The sequence below is a fragment of the Lynx canadensis genome, chromosome D1, assembly GCF_007474595.2.
Source record: "Lynx canadensis isolate LIC74 chromosome D1, mLynCan4.pri.v2, whole genome shotgun sequence".
In the NCBI taxonomy this organism is placed as follows: Eukaryota; Metazoa; Chordata; class Mammalia; order Carnivora; family Felidae; genus Lynx; species Lynx canadensis.
The window spans coordinates 101,025,730-101,051,490 of NC_044312.2; the positions used below are offsets into that span (position 1 = coordinate 101,025,730).

Sequence of the window (25,761 nt, forward strand, 5' to 3'; positions counted from 1 at the left end):
TTGAGGAGGGCACCTTTTGGGATGAGCACTGGGTGTTGTATGGAAACCAATTTGTCAATAAATTTCATATATATAAAAAAATAAAAATAAAAAAAAATAAAAAAAAAATAAAAACAAAGTACGGTAAAACCTTGGATTGCGAGTAACTTGTTCTGTGAGTGTTCTGCAAGACAAGCAAATATTTCTAATAAAATTTTAACTTGATAAACGAGCGATGTCTTGCAATACAAGTACTACATCATGCCTAACATCACATGATCACAACTGAGCCAATGGTTCTTCTCTCTCTCTCTCTGTCTCTCACTGTGGGATTGTGGGTGATCATCTCCTATGCTCAGATGCTTGGTCTCAGGCCATGGGGTTTGGTAGAAATCAGTGATTTTTCAGGAGGTTGGAAGGTGCCCACAACTGGAACTAGTGTATTTTTTATCGCTTCAAAGCATCTATGGACAGTCCTTTGCTTTTCCATACAAGAGTAAGCTGAGGAATCCTTTGCTTCCTTCCAGGTCAGGCTGCCTGCAGATACAGACCCTTTCCTCTGCTGTCTTTTTGACAGTTATAGCAAATACAGTATATGACAAGTGCTTATTAATATTGTACTACAGTTAACATCCATGCTAGCAAAAGATGCAGAAGAAGATTCCATTGAGCCAATAGATAGCAATGGTTTTGTTACTGATAGTGAAAGTCATTCCGTGTAATAATTCTCCACTCTCTTATTACCCTCACACCAGCCACGAAGATTTTCTAAGGTGAGTGCAGGTTAATTTGTTTATTTTTCTTATATGTTGTATTTTCTTTATTATTTGGTACTATATTACAGTATCGTAATCATTTTTATAAGGATATTTTTTGGTTTGTGGAATGAATCATCTGAGTTTCCATTATTTCTTATGGGGAAATTTGCTTTGATATACAAGTGCTTTGGGTTATAAGCATGTTCCTGGGAATGAATTATGCTCACAAGCCAAGGTTTTACTGTACCCCGAATAAAGGATGGATATTAGTTAAAAATCATGTGTTCACATCAAGTGAATTAGTTGTGACAAATGTACCATACTATGTAAGATGACAACAGGAGAAACTGAGTGCACGGTATATGGGAATTCTCTGTATCATTTCCACAATTCCCGTGTAAATGTAAACCTGTTATAAAATATAAAGTTTATTAAAAATAAACAGCTTATTTCATTTAAAACATCATCAAAGTTTATCTGTGTTTTAGCATGGCTCAGAAATTTCTTCCTTTTCAATGCTGGGTAACATTGCATTGGATGTATGCCACATTTTATTTATTCATACGTTGATGGACACTTGGGCTGCTTCCATATTTTGGCTATCATGAATAATGCTGCAATGGACATGAGTGTACAAATATCTCTTCCAGTCCCCACTTTCAATTCTTCTGCTATAACCCAGAAGTAGAAATCCTGGATCACATGGTCAGTCTATTTTTAACTTTCTGAAGAAAGTCATAGTGTGATTCACAGTGGCTGCACCATTTTTATATCCATTTTTTTTAATTTGCTTAATGTTTATTTATTTTTGAGAGAGACAGAGGCAGAATGTGAGTGGGTCAGGGGCAGAGACAGAAGGATCCAAAGCAGAATCCAAAGCAGGTTCCAGGCTCCGAGCTGTCAGCACAGAGCCCAACGTGGGGCTTGAACTCACGAGCTGTGAGATCATGACCTGAGCCACCCAGGCGCCCCACAATTTTTATATTCTTATGAACAGTGTGTACACAAGTGCTTACTGATGCTGAGTATCTTTTCACATGCTCTTTGCCCATTTGCATAGAGATATGTTTTGAGAAATATTTATTCAAGTCCTTTGTTGATACTGAGGTGTCAGAATTCCACGAGTTGCTGTTTTACTCTGTTGATATTGACCTTTGATATGTAGAAATGTTTAATTTTGAGGCAGTTTAATTAATTAATTGATTTCTTCTGGGCCTGTGTTTTGGTGTCATATTCAAGAACTTAATGTGTAAGCTAAGGTCCTGAAGCTTTTTTTTTCATTTATATTTTCTTCTAAACACTTTATAGTTTTAGCTCTTATATTTAGGTCTTGATCCATTTTGAGTTTATTTTGCATATGGTATATATTAAAGGTCAACCTTCATTCTTTACCACATGAATATCTAGTTTTTCCAAAACCGTTTGTTGAAAAAACTCTTTTTCCCCTTGGATGATCTTGGCACCCTTGTCTTTTCACCATATTTGTGATGGTATATTTCTGGGCTCTCAAATTGATTCCATTTGTCTATGTGCCTGTCTTTATGCCAGTACCACACTGTTTTGATTATTATAGCTTTATAATAAGCTTTAAAATCAGGAGATGTGAGACATACAGCTTTCTCTTCTCAAGAATTTTTTTAAGCTAAAGATCACTTGAGGTTCCATATGAACCTTTCAACTGAGTTTTCTCTACCTGTAAAATTATCATTGAGGTTTTATAGGGGTTATATTAAATATGTATTGTTTTAGATATTATCGACATCTAAACAATTATTGAATCTCCTGATCCATGAAAAAATGTGGTATCTTTCAGAGTATACACACACACACACACACACACACACACACGCACACACACACATACATGTGAAGAGATTTATTATCAAGAATTGGCTTTTGTGTATATGGAGGCTAGAAAGTGCAAAAGCTGTACAGCCAATGTCCCATTCTGAGCCTAAAGACCAGAAACTTCTATAAACCAGTAAGAACTGATGTCCCAGTTAGGGTCCAGCGGCAGAAGGCTGCTGTAGAATGAGGAAGAGTAATGTGTCAGTGTGCCAGCCATGAGACAGGAAGAGATAATGGTTCAGTTCAAAGGCTCATGGGCAGGAAACTTCCCTCTTACTCAGGGGAGATCAGCCATTTGTAATTTTCAGGTCTTCATTTGGTTGGATGAGGACCCTACATCAGTGAGAGCAATCTGCTTTATTCAGTCTATCAATTCAAGTGTTAATCCCAGCCAGAAAAACCTCATACTCATGACACAAAGCAATAGTCAAAAAAATATTTGTGCACCTTGTGACCCAGGCAAGTTAACGTATAAAATTAGCCAACACAAGTCCATTGTTTATCAACCTAGCACCTATACATATCACCTTAAGCCATACTTAATCTCTAAATAAATACAACACAAGGTCACAATTCCACCTAACATTATACAACTGTCCTGCATACAACTGAAAATGCACTAAACTCTCCACAAGAAGGGAAGGTAGAGTTTTGGGGTGACTATTTTCTTCTTGATATTCAGTAAGTTAAATACTGTGATAGAAACTAAGAAATACAAAAATGGCATTATAAAAAGGAAGCAAAATTTTTGCTAGTGAATCACTAAGGATAACAATATGTGCTGCCTCTCCCATTTCTATCCTTTGATTACAGGACCTGGCTATGGGAGGAACAGCAGCATATAATGGGTGCTGATTCAGAACACACACGGCCTTCCAGAGAACTGAAGACTCTTGTTCCATCCCTGCAAGGTATTGCCACCCAGCTGGTACTATAACTAATTCTGTAAAGGGTCATCCCACCATTTTATCAGGACAATTGCCTCAAGATAATGGCAAATATGGCAAGACCAGTGAATTCCATGAACATGAGTCCATTGTGACACTTCATTTGCTGTGAAGTGAAATCACGGATAAGAAGCAATGCTGTATCTAAAACTATGATGGTGGATAAAAATTTCTTTAAGTGCATGGATGGTAGTTGTGGCAGAAGCATTGCATGCAGGGAAGGCAAATACATATCCAAACAAGTGCCTATCCCAGTAAGAACAAATTATTACCCTTCCATGATGGAAGCAATCCAGTGTAATCAACCTGAAACCAGGCTGATCATGCTGAGTAATGGTGCCATATTGAAGACTCAATGTTGTTTTTGTTGCTGGTGGACACTTATCAGTGGTCATGGCCAGGCTAGCTTTGGTGGGTAGAAGTCTATATTGTTGAGCTCATATATAACCTCCATCCCTGCCACCATGGCCACTTTGTTCATGAGCCCATTGGGAGATGATGGGAGTGGCTGGGGAAAGAGGCTGACTGGTATCCACAAAATGGGTCATCCCATCCACTTGATTATTAAAAATCCTCCCTTGCTGGTCAGTGTTTGGTGAGCATTCACAAGGGACATAAATATCTTCATGTGTTTTTACTCATTCATAATGGTATGTAATCATGCCTCTTCTTCAAATTTTCTTGTTACCAATTTTCCAATAATGTTTCTTATAAGTCCCTGCCCATTTAGCCAAACCATTGGCTAAAACACATAAATAAGTATACATTGCACATCTGACCATTTCTCCTCCCATGAAAGTGAAGAACCAGGTACACTGCTTGAAATTCTACTCACTGAAATAATTTCCCTATGCCATTGACCTTTAGGGATTTTCCGTAATGGGGCTGTAGTGCTGCATCTATTCACTTTTGAGCTATGCCCACATATTGCTGCAGAATTATCTGTATAATAGCCCAAGTCGAATTATCTAATAGCCCAATTATCTGTATAGGCCCAAGTCTTTTATCCTTCTGTCAATTGATCACAGTGAACTCCCTGCCCCCCCCCCCCCCATAAGGCCTTGGGTGTAGGCTGGGAGAGAGAAGGCATTGTTGCAAAAGTGGGGACCGTAACATTTGGCCATTTTTTTCATGTAATTTTGCCTTCGGTTCCTGCTTGGGTCAGATCACATATACAGCAGTCTCTTTATTTTGGGGGAATATGTTTCAAGATCCCCAGTGGATGCCTGGAACTGGATAGTACTGAACCCTATACATACATGTTTTTTTCTATACATACATACCTGTGACAAAGTTTAATTTATAAATTAGGCACAATAAGCAGTTAACAACAATAATAAAATAGGTCTGCTTATTCCTTTTATCCAGTGCACAATTAGGTTAATAAAAGACCATAGGCCCCTATTGGAGAAGACTGAGGGAAGGATTAATATATACATTTTTTGCAAAAAAAGTGTATACACACACACACACACACACACACATTTTTGGCAATGTCCTGGGGTTCTTCTGCAAGGGATCCAATCTCCCCTTGATTCAAGGAATTTTGAGTCTATAAACTGGTTCCGGTCTGGAAATTGATTGCCAGACCATGAATCTCTGTCTGTATGATTAAGTTACACTTTTGTTTACTTAACCTAGAACTTTTTTTGCTAACACGGATCAAGTAAGACTTGAATAGGCTTCCTCTCGATTTCGCTTCTAGGAACACCATCATGACCTAGTGAACACTTTAAGTTGGCTTGTATTGATTATTCTGACTGCTATTTTGATTCCGCTGTCGTTTATGGGGAGCACACCCACCTTGCCTTTAAGGAGGCTGAGTATTGGGGCACCTGGATGGTTCGGTCAGTTAAGCATCCAAGTTTTGATCTCGGCTCACGTCATGACCTCACAGTTCGTGAGTTTGAGCCCCGTATTGGGCTCTGTGCTGGCAGCATGGAGCGTGTTTGAGATTCGGTCTCTCCCTGTCTCTGCTCCTCTCTCTCTCATGCTCTCTCTGTGTCTCTCTTGGAATAAATAAATAAATAAATAAATAAATTTTAAAAATTAAAAAAAAAATAAAAAGGTTGAGTGTTACCACTTGGCCACTGTTACCTGGGATCACATAACTCCCACTGCACTGGAATTTCCCAGTTCAGTGACCCTAGCTCCCACGAGAGTTTTGGCCTACAGAAAGCAGTGTTGCAGAGCTTTTCAAGGGTGCTGGCACTCACCTGACAAATTTATTTCTTATGGTCATGATCAAAGATGTATCTTCTGGACACTCCCAGGATGGTTAAGTATCTTAAATGACAAATCCATTCTAACCCTACAATTTCCCTATACCTTTATTTTATTTTGAGAGAGAGAGAGAGCATGGGGTGGGGCAGAGAGAATGGGAGAGAGAGAACCCCAAGCAGGGTCTGCACAGTCAGCTCAGAGCCCCACTTGGGTCTTGATTTCATGAAATGCGGGATCATGACCTGAACCGATATCAAGTCAGACCCTTAACTGACTGAGCCACCCAGACGCCCCTTTTTTATACCCTTAAATCTCTCCCTCCACATTAAACCAAAGCAGGTGTGGGTTTCTAATTTGCTTACCTTTGGTTCATGTTTTAGCTAACAAGCTGAAAAGCTGTTAACTTTTCCTCAGTCCCCCAGCTGCAACATTAAATGAAGAATCTCGGGGTGCCTGGGTGGCTCAGTTGGTTGAGAGTCCGACTTCAGCTCGGGTCATGATCTTACGGTTCATGGGTTTGAGCCCCGCATCGGGCTGTCTGCTGTCAGCTCAGAGCCTGGAGCCTGCTTCGAATTCTGTGTCTCCCTGTCTCTGCCCCTTCCCCGCTAGTGCTTGGTCTCTCTTTCTCTCTCTCAAAAATAAATAAAAACATAAATAAATAAATAAATAAATAAATAAATAAAGAATCTCTACTTAGTGAACCCATATCGATGAATTTGGTTTGGAGTGCCTGGGTGGCTCAGTCAGTTAAACATCCAGCTCTTGATTTTGGCTCAGGTCATGATCTCACAGTTTGTGAGATCAAGTCCTGTGTATTGTCCTGAGTGGGGCTCTGTGCTGGGTGTGGAGCCTGCTTAAGATTCTCTCTCTCCCTCTACTGCTCTCTCTATAAACAAACAAACAAATAAATTTGGCTTCATTGAATTTTGTTTCTCCCATGATTATCCTATCCTTTTTTTTTTTGAAAGAGTGGGAGCAGAGGAGAGAGGCAGAATGAGAGAGAGAGAGAGAGAGAGAGAGAGAGAGAGAGAACCCTAAGTAAGCCTCACACCCAGTGTGGAGCCCAGCATGGGGTCCAGCGCGGGGCTGGATTCCACGACCCTGGGTCACCTTAGCCAAAATCAAGTGTTGGATGCTTCCCCACTGAGCCACCCAAGAGCCCCTATCCTGTATTTTTAGTATCCATTCCCACATGTATTCCACAGATTTATGTCTTTAAAAATTGGAAAACTCAAGTTGTTATTTTGGAGTGTAATATGCTCCTCGTGGATTATACCTCCTACACTGACAACCCATATAGTTATCTCAAACTCATATTAAAGTGCATCACTCACTGGCTTAAAAGCTCTTTCCGTATTTGCCCTGTGGTATTTAGCGGTAAGATTGAACATGATTCTGAGACCAGTCTTCATCTTCCCTGTTCCTGTCTATCCAGGTTCATGTCACACTGCTGACCATTTTTAAGCTCATTGTCCAGCACATCACCTGGCACGTGGTGAGAGCTCAATAAACAATTGTTGAATGAACAGATGAATTAACAACCACATGCACACTGATTTTCACCCTCTGGCCCTGGTTATACATTCTCTCTGGTAGGAATGCTGCCACTCCCCCTGATGCATACATGTTCATTCTGCAAACCTGGTTTCAAGCTTGAAGTTTCATTTTTTATGTCCTTTCATCTTGGGAACTTTCCTGAACCCCTGAGTCTTTGTCGTGTGTCCCTCCAACATGCTTTCATAGCATCCTGTGCTGCCACTATCTTACCATTTATAACACGGTGTCATCATTTTCTGCTCCCCTCCGGGTGCCTCTCAGTGGATCCTAAGCTCTGTGAAGAAAGACCCGGGTTCCTCTCTATTCACCACTGAAGCCCCAGCAACTATCAATCTGTCTGATCTATTCTTTGGGCTCAAGAAAAATGTCTGTTGATTAATGAGGGAGGGATGGAAGGAATAAATGGGATATATTTATCCTGAAGTTGTTTTCTGTGTAGGGGGACCACGTATGTTTAAAAACACCTTTTCATAATGAAATGTTACCAAAAAGTAATCTAACTGACAGAGAAAAATAACAGAAACAGCTCACATTCATAAGATGATGAAATCTTGCTGAGAGCAGGGGGAATATCAAGGTAAGCTATTCTCACACTGAGCATCTCAGGTTCAATTTTTTCTCATTACCCAGTTTAAGCAGAAGTAAAAAACAAATTGTGGTTTCTCTAAGAGATCTAGCCAGAATTCTGAGTCGGAATCAGATAAAAGGAGGAAAAAAAATTCCCTACCCACCAGTATTTTTTTCTCTACGTTTTATTGACTTTGTTCACCTTCTTTTATACTTTTATTTTTTATTCACTATTTATCACGCACTATACATTATTCTACTTGTAGAAGGTATTCTGAGTTATCAGATAAGTACTTTATGGAGTATAAATGTATATTAAAAAATAAAAATTCCAGTCTGACATTACAATATTCTTTTATTTGAGTCATTGCATTTTCTATGGCTTATCAGCATAAGATGGGTGACGTGAACAATACAAAATGATTCTGAAGTCTACGAGGAAATTTGGACACATGGCATAATATTCTTCACTTAGCTCTTAGAGGTTAAATGGGTACATACCACAATATTACAGTGAACTAATTATCATAAACTATGTTATAGTTTTCTATAAAATTGAGTTATTAATGAAAAGTTCTTAGAATTTAGTTATAGTTAATGAATTAATATAAATATCATATACAATAGTATAAATAATTATATATAATTATGATATATAATATGTGTATATAATAATATGACATGTGTACATATACCATATTTTACATATTATATATTATATATGTGGCATCCGGCATAGCCTTTAGTTCATGGTAGCTATTATAATTATCTTTCTATCATCTTTGCCTGGTGCTGTATCAGAGCGTGTAAGAGCATGGTCTTATAAATCAGGTAGCTTCTGATTAATGACTCTCATATACCTACTTTGATACTTCCCCCTTCCGTTTCCTCACCTATAAAGTGGGGATAATAACAGTGCCTATTTCTTTGGATTGTCCTAGAGATTGATGCTCAATACCAATATAATTTTACATTAGAATTAAATTTTTAATTTCTTAATTAGAATGAAAGCTTATGAATCCATATACATGAATGAAGCTAGGAAAACTAAGCCCCAATTTGGTAGAGTTGTTCAAATATGCAAAGAGTGATCCTGGGTTAGTTTTTTGTCTTTTTCTTGCACCCATTTCTGCTCTTTTCAATGCAGAATCTATGATTCATACCAGTCATTTTTTTTCTTCTATATCTTATAGGTATTCCTTGCTGAGATCATCCGAAATGTCTTTTCGATCCTTGCTTCCATTGAATCAATGTTGTGCTTTACGCATATTTATTTTTCCCCTGAAATATCTTTCCTATTACACAATTTCCTAATGGCATTTTTCATCTGGTCATTTCTCAAGGTATAGATTAAGGGATTTAACATGGGAGTTATCGTAGTGTAGAACACTGCCACTGCTTTGTCAATAGATAAAGTAGCTGCGGGTCTCATGTACACAAATATGCAGGGCACAAAGAATAAGATGACCACTGTGATGTGGGAGGCACAGGTGGAGAGGGCTTTGCGCCTTGCCTCCAAGCTGTGGTTCCTTAGGGAGCGCAGAATGACCACATAGGAGACCATCAAGAGGAGGAAGTTTAACAGACAGATGAATCCACTGTTGGCAGCAACGAAGAGCCCTAGAGTGTGGGTATCAGTGCAGGCAAGATTGAGTAAAGGGTTCAGATCACACATAAAGTGGTCTATGACGTTAGGGCCACAGAAGGGTAATGGGATGATAAAGAGGATCTGTATGGTTGCATGAAGAAAGCCTCCCACCCACACCACTCCCATTAACAGGCCACACACCCGCCGATTCATGATGGTCGTGTAGTGCAATGGCTTGCAGATGGCCACATAGCGGTCATAGGCCATCACCGTAAGCAGGATGACATCAGCACCTCCAAAGAAATGTTCCCCAAAGATTTGGGTAATACATACATTGAATAGGATGGTCTTCTTCTCACGGAGTGAATCTACAATCAGTGTAGGGGTGTTGACAGAGGAATAGCAGGCATCAATGAAGGAGAGATAGGCCAAGAAAAAGTACATGGGGGACCCCAATAATGGGCTGGCAGTGATAGTGACCACGGTGAGCCCATTTCCTACCACAGAGATGATGTAGATGACCAAAAACATAACAAATATGATTTTCTGCATCTTTGGATTCTCTGTGAGTCCCAGTAGAACAAACTCCGTCACGTTGTTCCTATTCTCCATTATTTCATATTATGGTTGATTACATTACCTGAAAAGAAAAAGCTTTTTTGATTAATGCAACCTTGAATTTATTGAGGCTCTTCATCTAGTAAATAACAAATGCCTAGATTCTGTAGAGTTGTGGATTCTCACGAGGTTTGTTCGAGATAGAAAGTAAGATCTGAGTTCTTGACTATTACTTAAATTATCTCCTGGGTGAAGATTCTGTTAAGAGCATTGACATGAAAAACTTTGCAAACACACAGGCAGGAGATCATCTGTGTACACCTCCTCATCTGAGAAGACTTAAGGCCTATCTTGAAGTTGTCATATTGCAGCTAAGTGTGAAAAAAGTGGTAAGAAATGGATCCAAAGGCTATGAATGCAACGCTAGGAATTTTTCCTTTATCCTTAGGAAATGGAGAACCATGGAAGGTAATTGAGAATATGAATGAGAGGGCGAAGAGGAGTTGGAGGAAGGGTGAATCTTGGATACAACTCTCGTAAAGACCTTTGTGCGTCTTGGATGAAGTCGGCTGAGGGTCAGTAAGGGGATGGAAGTCCAAGAAAGAAAGCCCCATATCCAAACTATTTATAATAGTTGACAAAAAGTGTAACAGGGTATTTCTTAAGAGAATATTATAAAGGGCTCTAGGAGTTACTATAAAGTAATTGATAATGCACGTTACCAAATGCCAGTAATATTATAATAGATAATAAGTATATTTTTAATGATTTATTGCTATATGCATGGCATAGTAGTAACCTGTGTGATTTACATTATTTCATCCATTTTGCAAATGTAGAAACAATCTCAGAGACTGATGTTACAGTAATAATAATGATACTATTAACTAAAATGATACTATATCTCTGGATACTTGTTGTGTTCTGGTTTTGCAGAAATGTGGTTGTTTCATCGTCACTACAAACCCATGAGATGATAGAGCACCTTGATGGCTCAATTCGTTAAGCAGAGCCCTTGGTTCCATCTCAGGTCATGGTCTCGCAGTTGTGAGATCCAGCCCCGTGTCAGGTTCCACGGGAAGCCTTGCTTGAGTTCCCCTCTCTCACCCTCTACTGCTAGTGCTCTCTCTCTTTCTTTCTCTAAAAAACAAACTATATATATATATATATATATATATATATATATATGATTACCACTATTATTTTATACTTACTGTATACAGTAGGCAATACAATATAGAGAAGTTAAGGGTCCTGTCCAAGATCAAGCAGAGAATAAAGGGCAGAGCCAACATTATATCACATTATACTTGTTGACTTTTTTCTTCCAAAATTTTAATCCATTCCCTACATTGTTATGTTATTACAAACAATGCTGAACTCGTTATCTCTTTTTGATATGACCATAATAATTATAATGACTTTAATACCACTTCAGAAGCAAGTGTTCATGAAGTAATTTCATCAACAGACACACACACACACACACACACACACACACACATGATCACCAAGTATCAACACATCAAAATCACTAAATACATCAGAATCACTAAATATTAACAAAAATGTGGTGCTGCTTTCATTGAATATCCCTTTGACCTTGGCCTCTTCCACAGCCCCATTTCCTCCCTTCCCAATCTGCTTGCAAGCATGGGTCCCCAGACTCTGCTAAATGTTGAAAATGACTACCACAGTTGTTAAGTGTAATGTATTGGTTGTAGAACTAGAGAGACCATATTGGAATCTTGCCTTTTCCACTTGCAACTTCTTTTATCCCAGGAACATTTCTTGGCACCCTACATCCTTGTTTCCTCAGGTATAGAGTGAGAATGATAATATCCATGTCCTGGGTGTTATGAGAATTGATTGAGGAAACATACATGAACATAGCCACCACATTACTGTGGGCACACAAAAAACTTACACCAATTTTTGTGACTGTGCCTGCACCTAGGAGATAGGGAGAGTTGGCATTTTGAGCAAAATACAGAAAAACATTTGACCATGCAACAAGCTCAGGAAGATTAATCTCTAATTTTACTTTTCAGGAAGGCACAGAGACCCACATTATCTGTAGCAGTTAATCTAAGGAAGGGCTGTCCCTGTTCATGCTTGGGCTAAATGACGGATGATCTATTTCATGTATTACTCATATGTATGTCTTTTCTGTGTTTGGAGTGTATTTACATTTGATTTTCATGCTCATGATTTGTCTTGGATGTTAAGGGAGAGGTCTCGTGCAATACCAAGTGCCTGGTTGATCAGAGAGCTGGGTCCTACAACATTTCATAATCTCTATGAGCCTCAGATTGTTCATTTGCCAAATTAGGCCAATGACACTTATCAACTATCTTCTGAAGAACTTGGGAGAGGATAAAATATTACTATACTTAAAAGTGTTGAAACATAGTGATTACTATATAGAGAAGGTAACCCTCTTTAAGATGCTTCAACGCTGTTGAAAAACTTACCTTGTACTCTTAGATGATCTTAATGATGTTTGGGGGTTTTCAGAAATAATCCCATCTTCTAACTGACCTCTTCTTGGGTAAGAAACTTACACTATGAAAGTTATGGCACACTCAGACTGAGACTACTTAGGTAATTCAGTAACAAATCAATAGCTGTGCAGAAAGTGTTTCTATTAGTCCAAATCTTTCCTTCTAGCCTAAAGCCCAAAATTGTTCATAGAAAGCCTGGGATTTAAATTTAGAGTGAATTCTTTTGACACACTGTGGAGAAATGACCTACAGATGGCTCTGGTCCTAGAGGCAAGAGGTAAGAAGTGTGGAGGAAACACTTTCAAATGAATCATTCCTACCATAATGAAACTTGCTCTGAAGATGTAACTTCTCCAAAATATTTTCACCTTGCACTGCATGGATATTTAAAGAGGTTTCCATAAAGGCTCAAGGACCTTGTCTTTTAACTGCTGCTTTCTCTCTCTGGAATTAATTATCCCCTCTGACAGAAAGGCTTTGTCTTAGAAGTAGGTATGCTGAAGAGACATGTTTGAGAAATGTCCGATTTTGAATAGGGAATTGCATTCCCTGTGTTTGGAACCTGAACTTACGAGAATTCCCTTTCTCTATGTGAATCCAGCTTTCCAAGAAAGCTGGATGTCATGGGAATAGGAAAATGACATAATTCCAGAGTGGGGACCTGTGATGGAGTTAATCTGTTGACCTGTGTCACAGACAGAACTTCTGCCTTCTTAACAATATTAACACTTTTCTGTAAACCTGTTCCTGATTGCTTGAGTGCTAGAGCAGTGAGGGCATAAAGTCAATGGAATGGCAGCCATGAAAGAACTTGACTCCAAAAGTTGTTGGTCATATTCATCAGAGGGCTATGGAAAGTAAACAGAAATTCTAAGTCTCCCAGTTAGTAATCGCTGGGATTTATGGTCTGGTCAGTAAGGAATACTAGGCAACATTAAAATTGTGGAGTGATATCAAAACACAGGCAGAAAGTTCTAATTTTAACCACCAGAATTGTTCCACATTCTTGTCACTTGCTATTGTTAATTATTTTCCTTTTAGTCAGTCTAGGAGGTTTGTAGTGTTATATTATTGTGGTTTTAATTTGCTTTCCCTGATGACTAATGAGGTTGAGCATTTTTTTTCATATTATTGACCATTTGTGTATTTTTAAAAAAATTTATCTTCAACTCCTTTGTACAATTTAAAAATGGCAGTTGTAGGCTTTTTATGACTATAAAAATTCTTTATACATTCTAGATATAGATCTTTCTTCATACCTATTCATATATATATGTAATAAATATAAAATATATATTTATAGTTTGCCTCCTTCCCATAAGAGACTCTTAAATACAGAGAACAAACTGAGGGCTGATGGGGGGGGCAGGAGAGGGGAAAATGGGTGATGGGCATTGAGGAGGGCACATGTTGGGATGAGCGCTGGGTGGTGTATGTAAGCGATGGATCATGGAATCCACACCTGAAACCAAGAGCACATTGTATATACTGTATGTTAGCCAACTTGACTATAAATTATATATTAAAAATTATATATATATTTATATATAACTTATATATAATGCCATGCATATAAGTTGTACATAATGTAAAATATTTATACATAATATATTTATATAGTTTTCTCCTAGTCCATGGATTGCCTTTTCATTTAAAAAAAATTTTTAATATTTATTTATTTTTTTTTCAACTTTTTTTTTTTTTTATTTATTTTTTTGGGACAGAGAGAGACAGAGCATGAACGGGGGAGGGGCAGAGAGAGAGGGAGACACAGAATCGGAAACAGGCTCCAGGCTCCGAGCCATCAGCCCAGAGCCTGACGCGGGGCTCGAACTCACGGACCCCGAGATCCTGACCCGGACCGCGAGATCGTGACCTGGCTGAAGTCGGAGGCTTAACCGACTGCGCCACCCAGGCGCCCCATAATATTTATTTTTGAGAGAGACAGAGACAGATGCGAGTGGGTTAGGGGCAGAGAGAGAGGGAGACACAAAACCCGAAGCAGGCTCCAGGCTCCGAGCTGTCAGCACAGAGCTCGACGTGGGGCTCGAACTCAGAAGCTGTGAGATCATGACCTGAGCCGAAGTCGGACACTCAACGGACTGAGCCACCAGGCGCCTCGCCTTTTCATTTTTAATAAGATAACATCTGACCAGTAGAAGAGTTAAAATATTAATGTTTCAACTTTCAGTTTTTCTTATAGTGCTTATCGTGTGATACTTAATAAGTATTGATCTACTCCAAGGCTAAAAATAAGTTTTCTAGTATTTTTATGTGTTTAGCCTTCCACACCTAGATCTCTGACTCCTTTTGAGTTAATATTTGTGTGTGGTGGGAGGTAGTAGTGGAGGTTGGTTTTTTCTCAGATGGATATCCAATTGACCCAGCATAGTTTTTTTTTGGAAAAAAAAAAAGAGTCTGTTCTTTCCCTCACTAAATTACTTAATACTTTTGTAAAAAATTCACCCATTGAGGTGTATTTATGGACAGTGTATTTTGCTTCAAGGATCTATATGTGTATATATCAATACCACAATGTTGTTTACAGGAGCTTAATAAGGCCTTTTTTTTTATTTAGACAGAATCAGCTCTCTACCTGTGTTCTTTTTATTGAGATTGATTTGTTATTCCAGATTCCTTTATTATTGTATATTTCTATACAATAGAATACAATTTCAGGATAGGATTGCCAGTTTTTCCAAGCATTCTGTCGGGAGTTTACTGGAATTCTATTGAAATTATGAAATTAATGTAGTAAATATATCAAGTCTTTGAATCCATTATCATTGTTTGTTTGTTTATTTATTTATTTATGTATTTACTTTCACACATTAGTAGTGTCTTCTGAGTTTCCTATACGGGTCTTGAATATATTTTGAAAATGTAATTTTCAAATGTCATGATTCTAGTAGGATTTTATATAGCATTTTATTTGTAATTTTAATTTCTAATTGTTGTTATTATAAAAATACACTTGATCTTTTGGATCAAGCATTGTATTTGGTAACCTTGCTAAATTAACTGATCAGATCTATTAGATTTTTTTTTTGTAGAGCCTTAACATTTTCCACTTATACAATTGTGTCATCTGCACATACATAAATTTTTACAGTTTCAATATTTTTCTTTCTAATCTGTGAGTCCTTTATTTCTTTTCCTTGCCTTATTGCAAGGGGTGGAGCCTAAGGTACAATGCAGAAATGAAATGGGGATTGGGAAGACTGTCGCTTCCAATCTTAGTACTCACCATAAAGTAGGATGTAAGTTGTGGGTTTTATGCAGATGCTTTTATCAGGTTGAGCAAGTTCCTCTTTATTCTTTATTTGTTTAAAGATTTTTTAAAAGATCATAAACCTAAGCTGGAATTTGTCACTTTATATGCATCTATTAAAAGGGTCGTGTGTTTCTTCTCCTTTTTTTCTAGTAATTCAGTGAAAATCATTGATTGATTTTTGAATGTTGAATGTTTTATTCCTGGCAGAAACTCTACTTGGTCACAGTAAATTATTATTTTTAAAAAATGATCGATTTCATTTGTTAGTATGTTGTTTAAAATCTTTGTGCGTATGTTTGTAAAAGATATTTATTTGCCATTTTCTTTCTTGTAATGTGAGGACCTTTAGACGATGCCGCTTCATAAAATGATGTGTTTAGTATTCTTTCCTCTATTTCTGAGACAAATTATGGAGAATTTTAGGGTCAACTTTCTCTTTCTACCAACAGGGTTATTGATATTTTGATAGAAATTCCACTAAATCTGTAGATCACTTTGAGACGTATTGCTATCTTAATTATACTAATCCATGAATATGAGATTTTTTTTATTATAGGGCTTCTTTAATTTCTTTCAAAAATGTTTATGGAAAGAGCATAAATGCCCACCAACTGATGAATGGATAAAGAAATTGTGGTTTATATACATAATGGAATACTACGTGGCAATGAGAAAGAATGAAATATGGCCTTTTGTAGCAATGTGGATGGAACTAGAGAGTGTTATGCTAAGTGAAATAAGTCATACAGAGAAGGACAGATTCCGTGTTTTCACTCCTATGTGGATCCTGAAAAACTTAACAGAAGACCATGGGGGAGGGAAGGGGGAAAAAACAGAGAGGGAAGGAGGCAAACCATGAGAGACGGGGAAAGTGGGTAATGCGCATTGAGGAGGGCACCTGTTTGGATGAGCACTGGGTGTTGTATGGAAACCAATTTGACAATAAATTTCATATTAAAAAAATAAATAAAAAGAGAAAAAATGTTTTGAAACTTCTTTATTTTTTCCTTTCTCAATAAGATGCCTTTCATTTATTTTTTAAATCTAATTTCTCTAGTAAAAATATTTTAGGGGCGCCTGGGTGGCGCAGTCGGTTAAGCGTCCGACTTCAGCCAGGTCACGATCTCGCGGTCCGTGAGTTCGAGCCCCGCGTCGGGCTCTGGGCTGATGGCTCAGAGCCTGGAGCCTGTTTCCGATTCTGTGTCTCCCTCTCTCTCTGCCCCTCCCCCGTTCATGCTCTGTCTCTCTCTGTCCCAAAAATAAAAATAAACGTTGAAAAAAAAATTAAAAAAAAATATTTTAAAAATTTTATTTATTTATTTATTTATTTATTTATTTTTAACTTAAACTTTATTTAGTGAGCATACAGTACAATATTGTCTTCGGGAATAGAATTCAGTGATTCATCACTTAGATACAACATCCAGTGCTCACCACAACAAGGGCCCTCCTTAATACCCATCATGCATCTAACCCCACTCCCACTTACCTCCTTCTGTCAACCCTCAGGTTGTTCTCTATCGCTAAGAACTTCTTGTGATTTGTTTCCCTCTGTCCTTTTTCCCCTTACCTTCCCATGTGTTCATTTGTTTTATTTCAATTCCACATGTGAGTGAAATCATGTGCTATCTGTCTTTCTCTGATTGTCTTATTGTTCTTAGCATAGTACTCTCTAGTTCCATCCTCATCATTGCAAATGGCAATATTCAATTCCTTTTGATGGCTGACTAATATTCCATACATCCATTGTATGTATATATACAATTACAAGTCTCACATTTTCTTTATCCACTCAGCAATTTATGGACATTTGGGCCCTCTCCATAGTTTGGATATTGTTGTTGAAGCTACTATAAACATTGGGATGTATATACACCTTTGAATTCATATTTTTGTATCCTTTGGGTAAACACTTAATAGTGAAATTGCTGGGTAATAGAGTAGTTCGATTTTCAGTTTTTTGAGGAACTTCATACTGTTTTCCAGAGTGGCTACACCAGTTTTCCCTCTCACCGACAGTATCAGAGGCTTCCCTTTTCTCCTCATCCTCACCAGCACCTGTTGTCTCTTGTGTTGTTAATTTTAGCCATTCTGACAGATGTGAGATGGTGTATTATTGTGGTTTTGATTTGTATTTCCCTAATGATGAGTGATGTTGAGCATCTTTTCATGTGTCTGTTAGTCATGTGGATGTCTTCTTTGGGAAAGTGTCTATTCATGTCTTCTGCCCATTTCTTAACTGGGTAATTTACTTTGAGTCTGATAAGTTCTCTATACATTTTGGATAGTAGACATTTATCAGATGTGTTATAAAGCTGTAGTCATCAAGACAGCATGGTTCTGCCCCCAAAACAGATACATAGTTCAATGGAACAGAATAAAAAAAAACCCAGAAATGGACCTATAACTCTATGGTCAACTAATCTTCAACAGAGCAGGAAAGAATATCCAGTGGAAAAAAGACATTCTCTTCAGCCAATGGTGTTGGGAAAACTGGCAAGAGACATGCAGAAGAATGAAACTGGACTGCTTTTTTATACCATACGTGAAAATAAATTCAAAATGGATGGAAGACCTAAATGGGAGACAAAACCATCAAAATCATAGAAAGAAACACAGGCAGCAACCTCTTTGGCCTTGGCCAGAGCAACTTGTTACTAGACATGTTTCTGGAAGCAAGGGAAATGAAAGCAAACATAACTTTTGGGACTTCACCAAGAAAGAAAGCTTCTGCACAGCAAAGGAAACAATCACCAAAACTAAAAGGCAGCATATGGGATTGGAGGACATATTTGCAAGTGACATGTTTTTTTTCCTCACATTGCATGGAGCCGAATGCATAACTTGAACTCATGACCCTGTGATCAAGACCTGAGCTGAGAGCAAAAGTTGGATGCTTAACTAACTGAGCTACCCATGCATCCCTCTCTGGTAATAATCTTTAGTAAAATGTTGAATATAAGGAGTGAGAGTGAGCATCATGGTATTGCTCTGACTTTCTGAGAGAAATATTTTGTGGGATGAGGATGTTTGTTGAGTGATTTGTCTAAATTATTTTTTCTAAAATCTATATTCTTTGCTATGTGTGGTTAGGAAAACTTCTCTCTCTCTCTCTCTCTGTATCTCTTTTAAGTAGGCTTCACACCCAGTGTGAACCCATTTCAGAGCTTAAACTCACGACCCTGAGATCAAGACCTGAGCTGAGATCAAGAGTCGAACACTTAACCAACAGAACCATCTAGGAGCCCCGAACTATATCTTCTATTAGCTTAGTGGTTAGCTAGGTATTTGACAGAGACATCTTTGAACAATTCACACAAAAATAATGATAACACAGATCTAGATCTATCTTCGGTTGTGTTCAGACTTTTGTGTGATGTCGCTTCTTCACAATATATTGAGGCTTTTTAAAAAATGATCTAATACTTAATTGTGTAAGTCTTCCATCTACACAAGGCAAATAATGTGTATTCTTTGTTATTTATATAATTTTATATATACATCTATATCCTTTTAAACTGCATTGTCTTTTTAAAAATGTTTATTTATTTATTTTGAGAGAGGGAGTATGTGCGTGCAAGTAAGGGAGGAGCAGAGAGAAAGGGAGGGAGGGAGAGAATCCCAAGCAGGCTCCCCGCTGTCAGCACAGAGCCCAATGCCGGGCTCCACCTCACAAACCATGAGACCATCACCTGAGCTGAAATCAAGAGTCGCTTAATTGACTGAGCCACCCAAGTGCCCCTAGACTGCATTATTCAGATATTTTCTATCCTTCCTGACATATTGCCTGCTTTTCTCATCAGTAATATAAAAAGGAACATTGAAATCTTCTACTGTGAAGGTGGATTCATTTTTTTTAATGGACTTACCTAATTTTGTTTCATGCCTTCTGAGGCTATATTACTAAGTGCATGTATGAGTCATGGTCATGCAGCAAGGAGAAGACAAATGCTGTAATTTAAGGGCAGTTTGTAAGAGGTAATTTTCATGATGTGGACCACTGTAGGAGAACCCGAGGAATGTGCAATGTTTCAGGCTAGTGGAGTTGAGTGTGTTAGAGTATGGTGCGTGAACAGAAGGGATGAGCAGAAGTGGAGATAAGCAATGCAAAAAGGAAAAATATATTATGAAATGAAACCTTAGATGGACCTTGCATGGAGCTAGGAGGATCTTCTGCTGTGAACCAAAGACTATGATTTATTCAATCTGTTCCCATTAGGTTCCACTGACACTCTATTTCTCTCTCACACAACATGGAGAGGGAGATAATACAAAGCAAAACAAAAACAAACCAAAATAAGGGGAGAAGATGTGCATTGTGGCACTTCCAAATTCTAACCAGTATCCTAAGTAGGTAATATCCAATTAAACAAAAGGATTATACTTAGAATGATAAATAATTCTACATTTATTTAATTATTATGTATCATGATAAACAACAGACTCTTCAGTCTTCAAGGAAGTTATTCAAGGAGAGGAGAGGAAGAAAAACAAAGACCTATATTATTACATCAGTGCCATAACATTACAGAAGTATTGAATCACTCAGGTAATAACTCTCAAGAGATAAATGAAATAAGCCTCAAGCCCATGTATATGACCTTATAAAAATATAGGCTTTGTTTCTCAAATTATAACCACACACACATTGGCCACCGTACGATGCCCACGGGAGTTTTTCCCTCGGGTCCCTCGTGTGCTTTCACCTCAAGGTATTCCCAACAATGCTTTCCTGAAAGGTTCATCGGGCTGGAAGCTTCACAGGAAAGTCAGGGGCCTTCCGCATCTGTTTGCAGTTTTATAGCACAGGCACAGAAAGTAAAAAACAAAACAAAACAAAACAAAACAAAACAGCCTGAAGGATCATCTTCACATTCCAAAGAGACGTAAAATGTTGCAGAAGTGAGCCTCCTGATCAGTAAGTATATGTGTGTGTGTGTGTGTGTGTGTACACACATATATATATATTAATATAAATATATAATATATATTATATATTCATTTATATAAAAATATGCATGTATAAACTTGGAGAAAATAATTGGGATTTTTAACAATAATTCATTTTATATAAAAATTTGATCTTATGAAATTCCTATCTTTAAGTTTAAATTCTTCTGGAATGCATTTTCTTTGTGGTTACTTGCAAGAGGGGGCATTCAGAATATTCAGGAGAAAATATGGATAATTTGAGGGAAAATTGAGGCTTTAAAGCTTTTATATGTACTTGTGAGAGAGTATTAAGCAAAATGAATAAAGTATGAGCTTCTAAATCATACAGAAAAAGGTTTACATACAGATTTCCGCTTAGTACTTGTATAACATTGGGTTGAAGTTTCTTTATTTGCAAAAACGGGGACAATAGTATAATAGCTGATCAGGTCATACTGTAGATGAAATGGTTTTTAAATTAAAAATATTTACTAAAGTGCCTAGAATATATTATTACTTAGTATTTTGTGTCTAAACATTTTAGTCTAACTACAGCACCTAGTTAAGACCATAACTTTTTATTTCACAATTTTTCCTTTATTATGGATACAATAGATTTTTTTAAATTTATTTATTTGTTTTTTGGTGAGGACGGGCAGAGAGAGAACAAGAGAGAGAATCCCAAGCAGGCTCCACACTGTCAGCGCAGAGCCCTATGCAAGGCTCAAACCCATGAACTGTGAGATCATGACCTGAGCCAAAATCAAGAGTCAGATGCTTAACCAACCGAGCCACACAGGTGCCTCATGGATGTGATAAGTAGTTTTTAAAAGCCAGAAAAATCATTTCAGATTGTCCTTGGTGGATGTTTACATTATCCACAGACTCTTATGTCCTTTAGTCATAAATCCATCTTCCAAATCACCTTATGAACTTTTTTTCCCTTTCAACCTATGGTTGTGTATTTGCAAACAGTCCTCACAGAGATATTTCTCAAGTAATTTAAAGTTTAAGGAGAGATTCTTGAAAGAAATTCTTTAAATAAAAGGTATGTAAAAAAGTGGACTCAAAAAATTCTTTACTCCAAACCCCCTGTGCATCTAAGCATACATATGGTGATATATATATATATATGTAATTATATGTGTGTCTCTTTCTATATATATTTTTTTCTATATATATTCATTTATATGTAATATATATTTAAATTGGGAGAAAACAAGAAGGATTTTTAACAATTCATCTTGTATAAAAATTTGATCATATGAAATTATATATATAAATAAATATATAAATAAATATATAAATATATATATAAATATATATATAAAATATATAATATATAAATATAAATATATATATAAATATATAATATATATAAACACACACACATATATATACATATATATGTATGTATATTTATATATATATATGTATATATATATTCTGCTTTGGAAAATATTTTTCTATATGGGCCTGTGTTTTCCCAACTGATGTTCAATCTTTGTACTCTAAGCAACACTGGACCAAATGTTGAGAGATGTTGAATCTTGCACAAGAATGCAAGTTGAGTCTTGTTCAGGATGCATTCTAAACCAACAGCTGAACTTGCTACAGGTTCATTCGACAGCTTTATGAAAAATTATCTGTAGATCCATATATGTCCTTCAACTGATCATATTCTTCCACAAACAAGGGTTAGGTTTAGATATTCTCAATTTACAAATAAATACGTATTTGACTAAGCTCTGTTTTGAATGGAAGACAAATAAATACCAATGCTAAGTTTTTCCTTGTACTTACTGTATATTTAACATGAGTACTTCAACCCATACCATTGTGGCCAAATAAAGAATCCATAGGTAAATCCAATGAGCCAATGAAAGTTCTGATATCTATTTTTTTATACAACAGTTTGTTCCTCTCCAAACATTTTTGGGACTTGACGAGTTAGAACTGTCAGGCCTTCTATTGTATATTCTTAAATGAACTTCATTTTGCTCTTGGATCCAGAAGTTTTAGTTCCACATACCAGCTGAAGGAGTAGGATCGGGGAGAATGAACTGCTCAGTGTGAACAAGAAATACTTAACAAGACATGGGAGCCTGGATTCTCACCTTCACAATCATCAGATGAAGAATCTGTCCACTACGTCATATGTTTCCCCCGTTGGCACCATTAAAATAATTCATAGACATTAATAGTCTTTTAGGCAAATCATGATTTTGCTGAGGAGGATGCTTGGTTATGGGTAAAAGGTGATGTCTCCACATATTCACTCTCTGCTCCTGTGTCTACTGCGTCTAAGTGGTTGCATTGCTCTAAATGTACCGTTAAATATTCAGGACATTCTTTAATCACACTGGGTTCTTCAATATGGCAACAGAGAACACCTAACTCTCCACAATGTTCCTAACATGTTAACAACAATCTCTAATATGTGTCTTTAGAATGGTTAGGAAAAAGGGAAAGCTTTTACATGACAAGAACCTGTGTTCCTATTTCCAGATGCCCAAACAGGGTTTCCAAATCCCATTTCCTGTATCTCCTTGTTCTAAATATTGACCAAACCTGTCAAAAAGGGGAATCACTGAAACTATTATCCACTAATCAAGGATATTTCTCTGCTATGATTAAGAGCCTTGATTTTGTTCTTATTTTAAGAATATATCTTCAGTTTCAATGGATACATGCAATGTTTGTGTGTATTGGGACACTATATATAAATTATATACAGCATAGAGAAGGGGAGGGACTTGTTTAAAGTTATACAGGTGGCAAATGGCAGAGAGAGGTAAAACCCATATCTTTTAAGGAGATGGAAAACAGTTGGAAGTCCATTTGCTCAGTGGGTAATATGGCGGAGTTGTTAAGAGCATGGACATGGCATCTGAAACAATTCATATCTTTGGTTGCTACTTGATACCTTAATGATTTGGTGGGATTAACTGAACCCACCTATTTTTCTGTTTCTCCACATGTAAAATGAGTATCAGCATAGTAACCATTGGTCTGTTATGAATTAAATGAATGCAAAATGCTTACAAGAGTTTCAAACAGACAATATGCTTTCATTGAATACCATTTACAGTCCCTACTGGTACAGCCACTCTGGAAAACAATATGGAGGCTCCTCAAAAAGTTAAAAAATAGAACTACCCTAAGACCCAGCAATTGCACTACTATTTACCCTAAGGATATAAAAATGCCAATTTGAAAAGATACATGCACCCTGATGTTTATAACACTTTATCAACAATAGTCAAATTATGGAAAGAGTCCAAATGTCCATTGACTCATGAATGGATAGAGAAGATGTAGGGTATATAGAGCAATGACATGGAGGGAGCCAGAGAGTATCGTCCTAAGCAAAATAAGTCAGTTTGAGATTCATACCATATTATTTCAGTCATATTTGGAATTTAAGAAACAAAACAAATGAAAATAATGGGAATCAGAGAGACAAATCAGGAAACAGACTCTTAATTATAGAAAATAGAATGATGGCTACTGGAGGGGAGGTGGTGGGGGTGGGTTAAATGGGTGAATGGGTGTTAAGGACCGCAATGTGATGAGCACCAGGGGTTGTATGTAAGTGACGAATCACTAAATTCTACAACCGAAACTAACATTATGCCGTATGTTAACTAATTGGAATGTAAATAAAAATTTGAAGAAAGAAAAAATTAAACAAATATCATTTGAAATATAATGACTCCCTTAACCCAAAAGGATTTCAAAGATTGAGCCTGTGACAAATTCTCTATGACCTGCGTCTTTTTTTAGTGTGTAAATACCCCCAAACTCAAAAGGTGCTATTGACAATGTATGTTCTGTATCGTTTCAGATGAATTAACTTTATGTTTAATTCTGGACTCACCTCAACCTCATGGAAAATCAGAACAACGTCACAGAATTTGTTTTCATGGGTCTGTGGGGAAATAAGCAAATGGAGCTCCTGTTCTTTTTCTGGTTCCTGCTCTGTTACTTGGCAATCTTAATGGGCAACTTCATTATCTTACTCACAATCACCTGCAGCCATTTAATCGAAGAGCCGATGTACTACTTTCTCTGTCACCTTTCCCTCATGGATCTCTGCTACACCTCCACCGTGGTCCCCAGGCTACTCAGGGACTTAGGCGCCGCCAGAAGAAACATCTCCTATAACAATTGTATGACCCAGCTCTTCGCTGCCCACTTGCTGGCGGGTGTGGAGATATTCATCTTGGTGTCCATGGCTTTTGACCGCTATGTTGCCATTGTCAAGCCCCTGCACTACACGGTCGTCATGAACCGGCAGAGGTGTAACCTGTTGATCTTCACGGCCTGGGCTGTGGGTTTTTGGCACTCCATTGCTCTGTTGCTCATGGTACTCAACTTACCTTTCTGTGGTCCTAATCAGATAGATCACTACGTATGTGATGTGAAGCCTCTTTTGAAACTGGTGTGCAGAGACATTCGTGTTGTTAGTATCTTAGCGATTGCTAATTCAGGGATGGTGGCGGTTTTCATTTTTCTTGTCCTGGTGGCTTCTTACGTACTCATATTACATAACCTTAGGACCCGCTCCTCCGCAGGGCGACGCAAAGCTCTCTCCACCTGCAGCTCTCACGTAATGGTGGTGGTTTTATTCTTTGTGCCTTGTATCTATATCTATGTTCTACCTGCGGGGAGCGAGAACAAGGATAAGGAAATCTCCGTGTTTTACACTGTGATTGCCCCCATGCTGAATCCTCTCATTTATACCCTGAGAAACACGGAGATGAAAACCGCCATGCAGAAGGTGTGGTCTAAAATGGCACATTCAAATTTCCAGTAAAGGTGGTATTAACTGCACTTCCGACTTTGTGTCCCCAGAGCATATTATTTCAGGTGTTATAGAAAACATATAACTTTTGGGGGGAAGCTGGACCAAATGGCCTCTAACATAGTAGAGCCAAAGAAGGAAGTCGCTGCAGTTCAGATTGTAGTCTGCACTCTAAACTTTCCAACTGGTTCCGGATATGGTTGCATGGGTTTGAGGAAT

At 37.6% G+C, this 25,761-nt stretch overlaps 2 protein-coding genes across 2 annotated transcripts; one reads left to right on the forward strand and one right to left on the reverse strand.

Annotated features, from left to right (window-relative positions):
• Positions 1-9,149: 9,149 nt before the first annotated feature.
• On the reverse strand, positions 9,150-10,079 carry LOC115525505 (olfactory receptor 4C46-like). The gene has a single exon (XM_030332724.1). The coding sequence runs from the start codon at positions 10,077-10,079 to the stop codon at positions 9,150-9,152; it is 930 nt and encodes a 309-aa protein (XP_030188584.1).
• A 14,545-nt stretch (positions 10,080-24,624) lies between these two features.
• On the forward strand, positions 24,625-25,554 carry LOC115526555 (olfactory receptor 4P4-like). Its single transcript, XM_030333962.1, has one exon. The coding sequence runs from the start codon at positions 24,625-24,627 to the stop codon at positions 25,552-25,554; it is 930 nt and encodes a 309-aa protein (XP_030189822.1).
• Positions 25,555-25,761: the final 207 nt, after the last annotated feature.

Excerpts from the sequence above, each read along its gene's own strand:
- LOC115525505 (XM_030332724.1), bottom strand. The coding sequence starts at position 10,079 with ATGGAGAATAGGAACAACGTGACGGAGTTTGTTCTACTGGGACTCACA.
- LOC115526555 (XM_030333962.1), top strand. The coding sequence starts at position 24,625 with ATGGAAAATCAGAACAACGTCACAGAATTTGTTTTCATGGGTCTGTGG.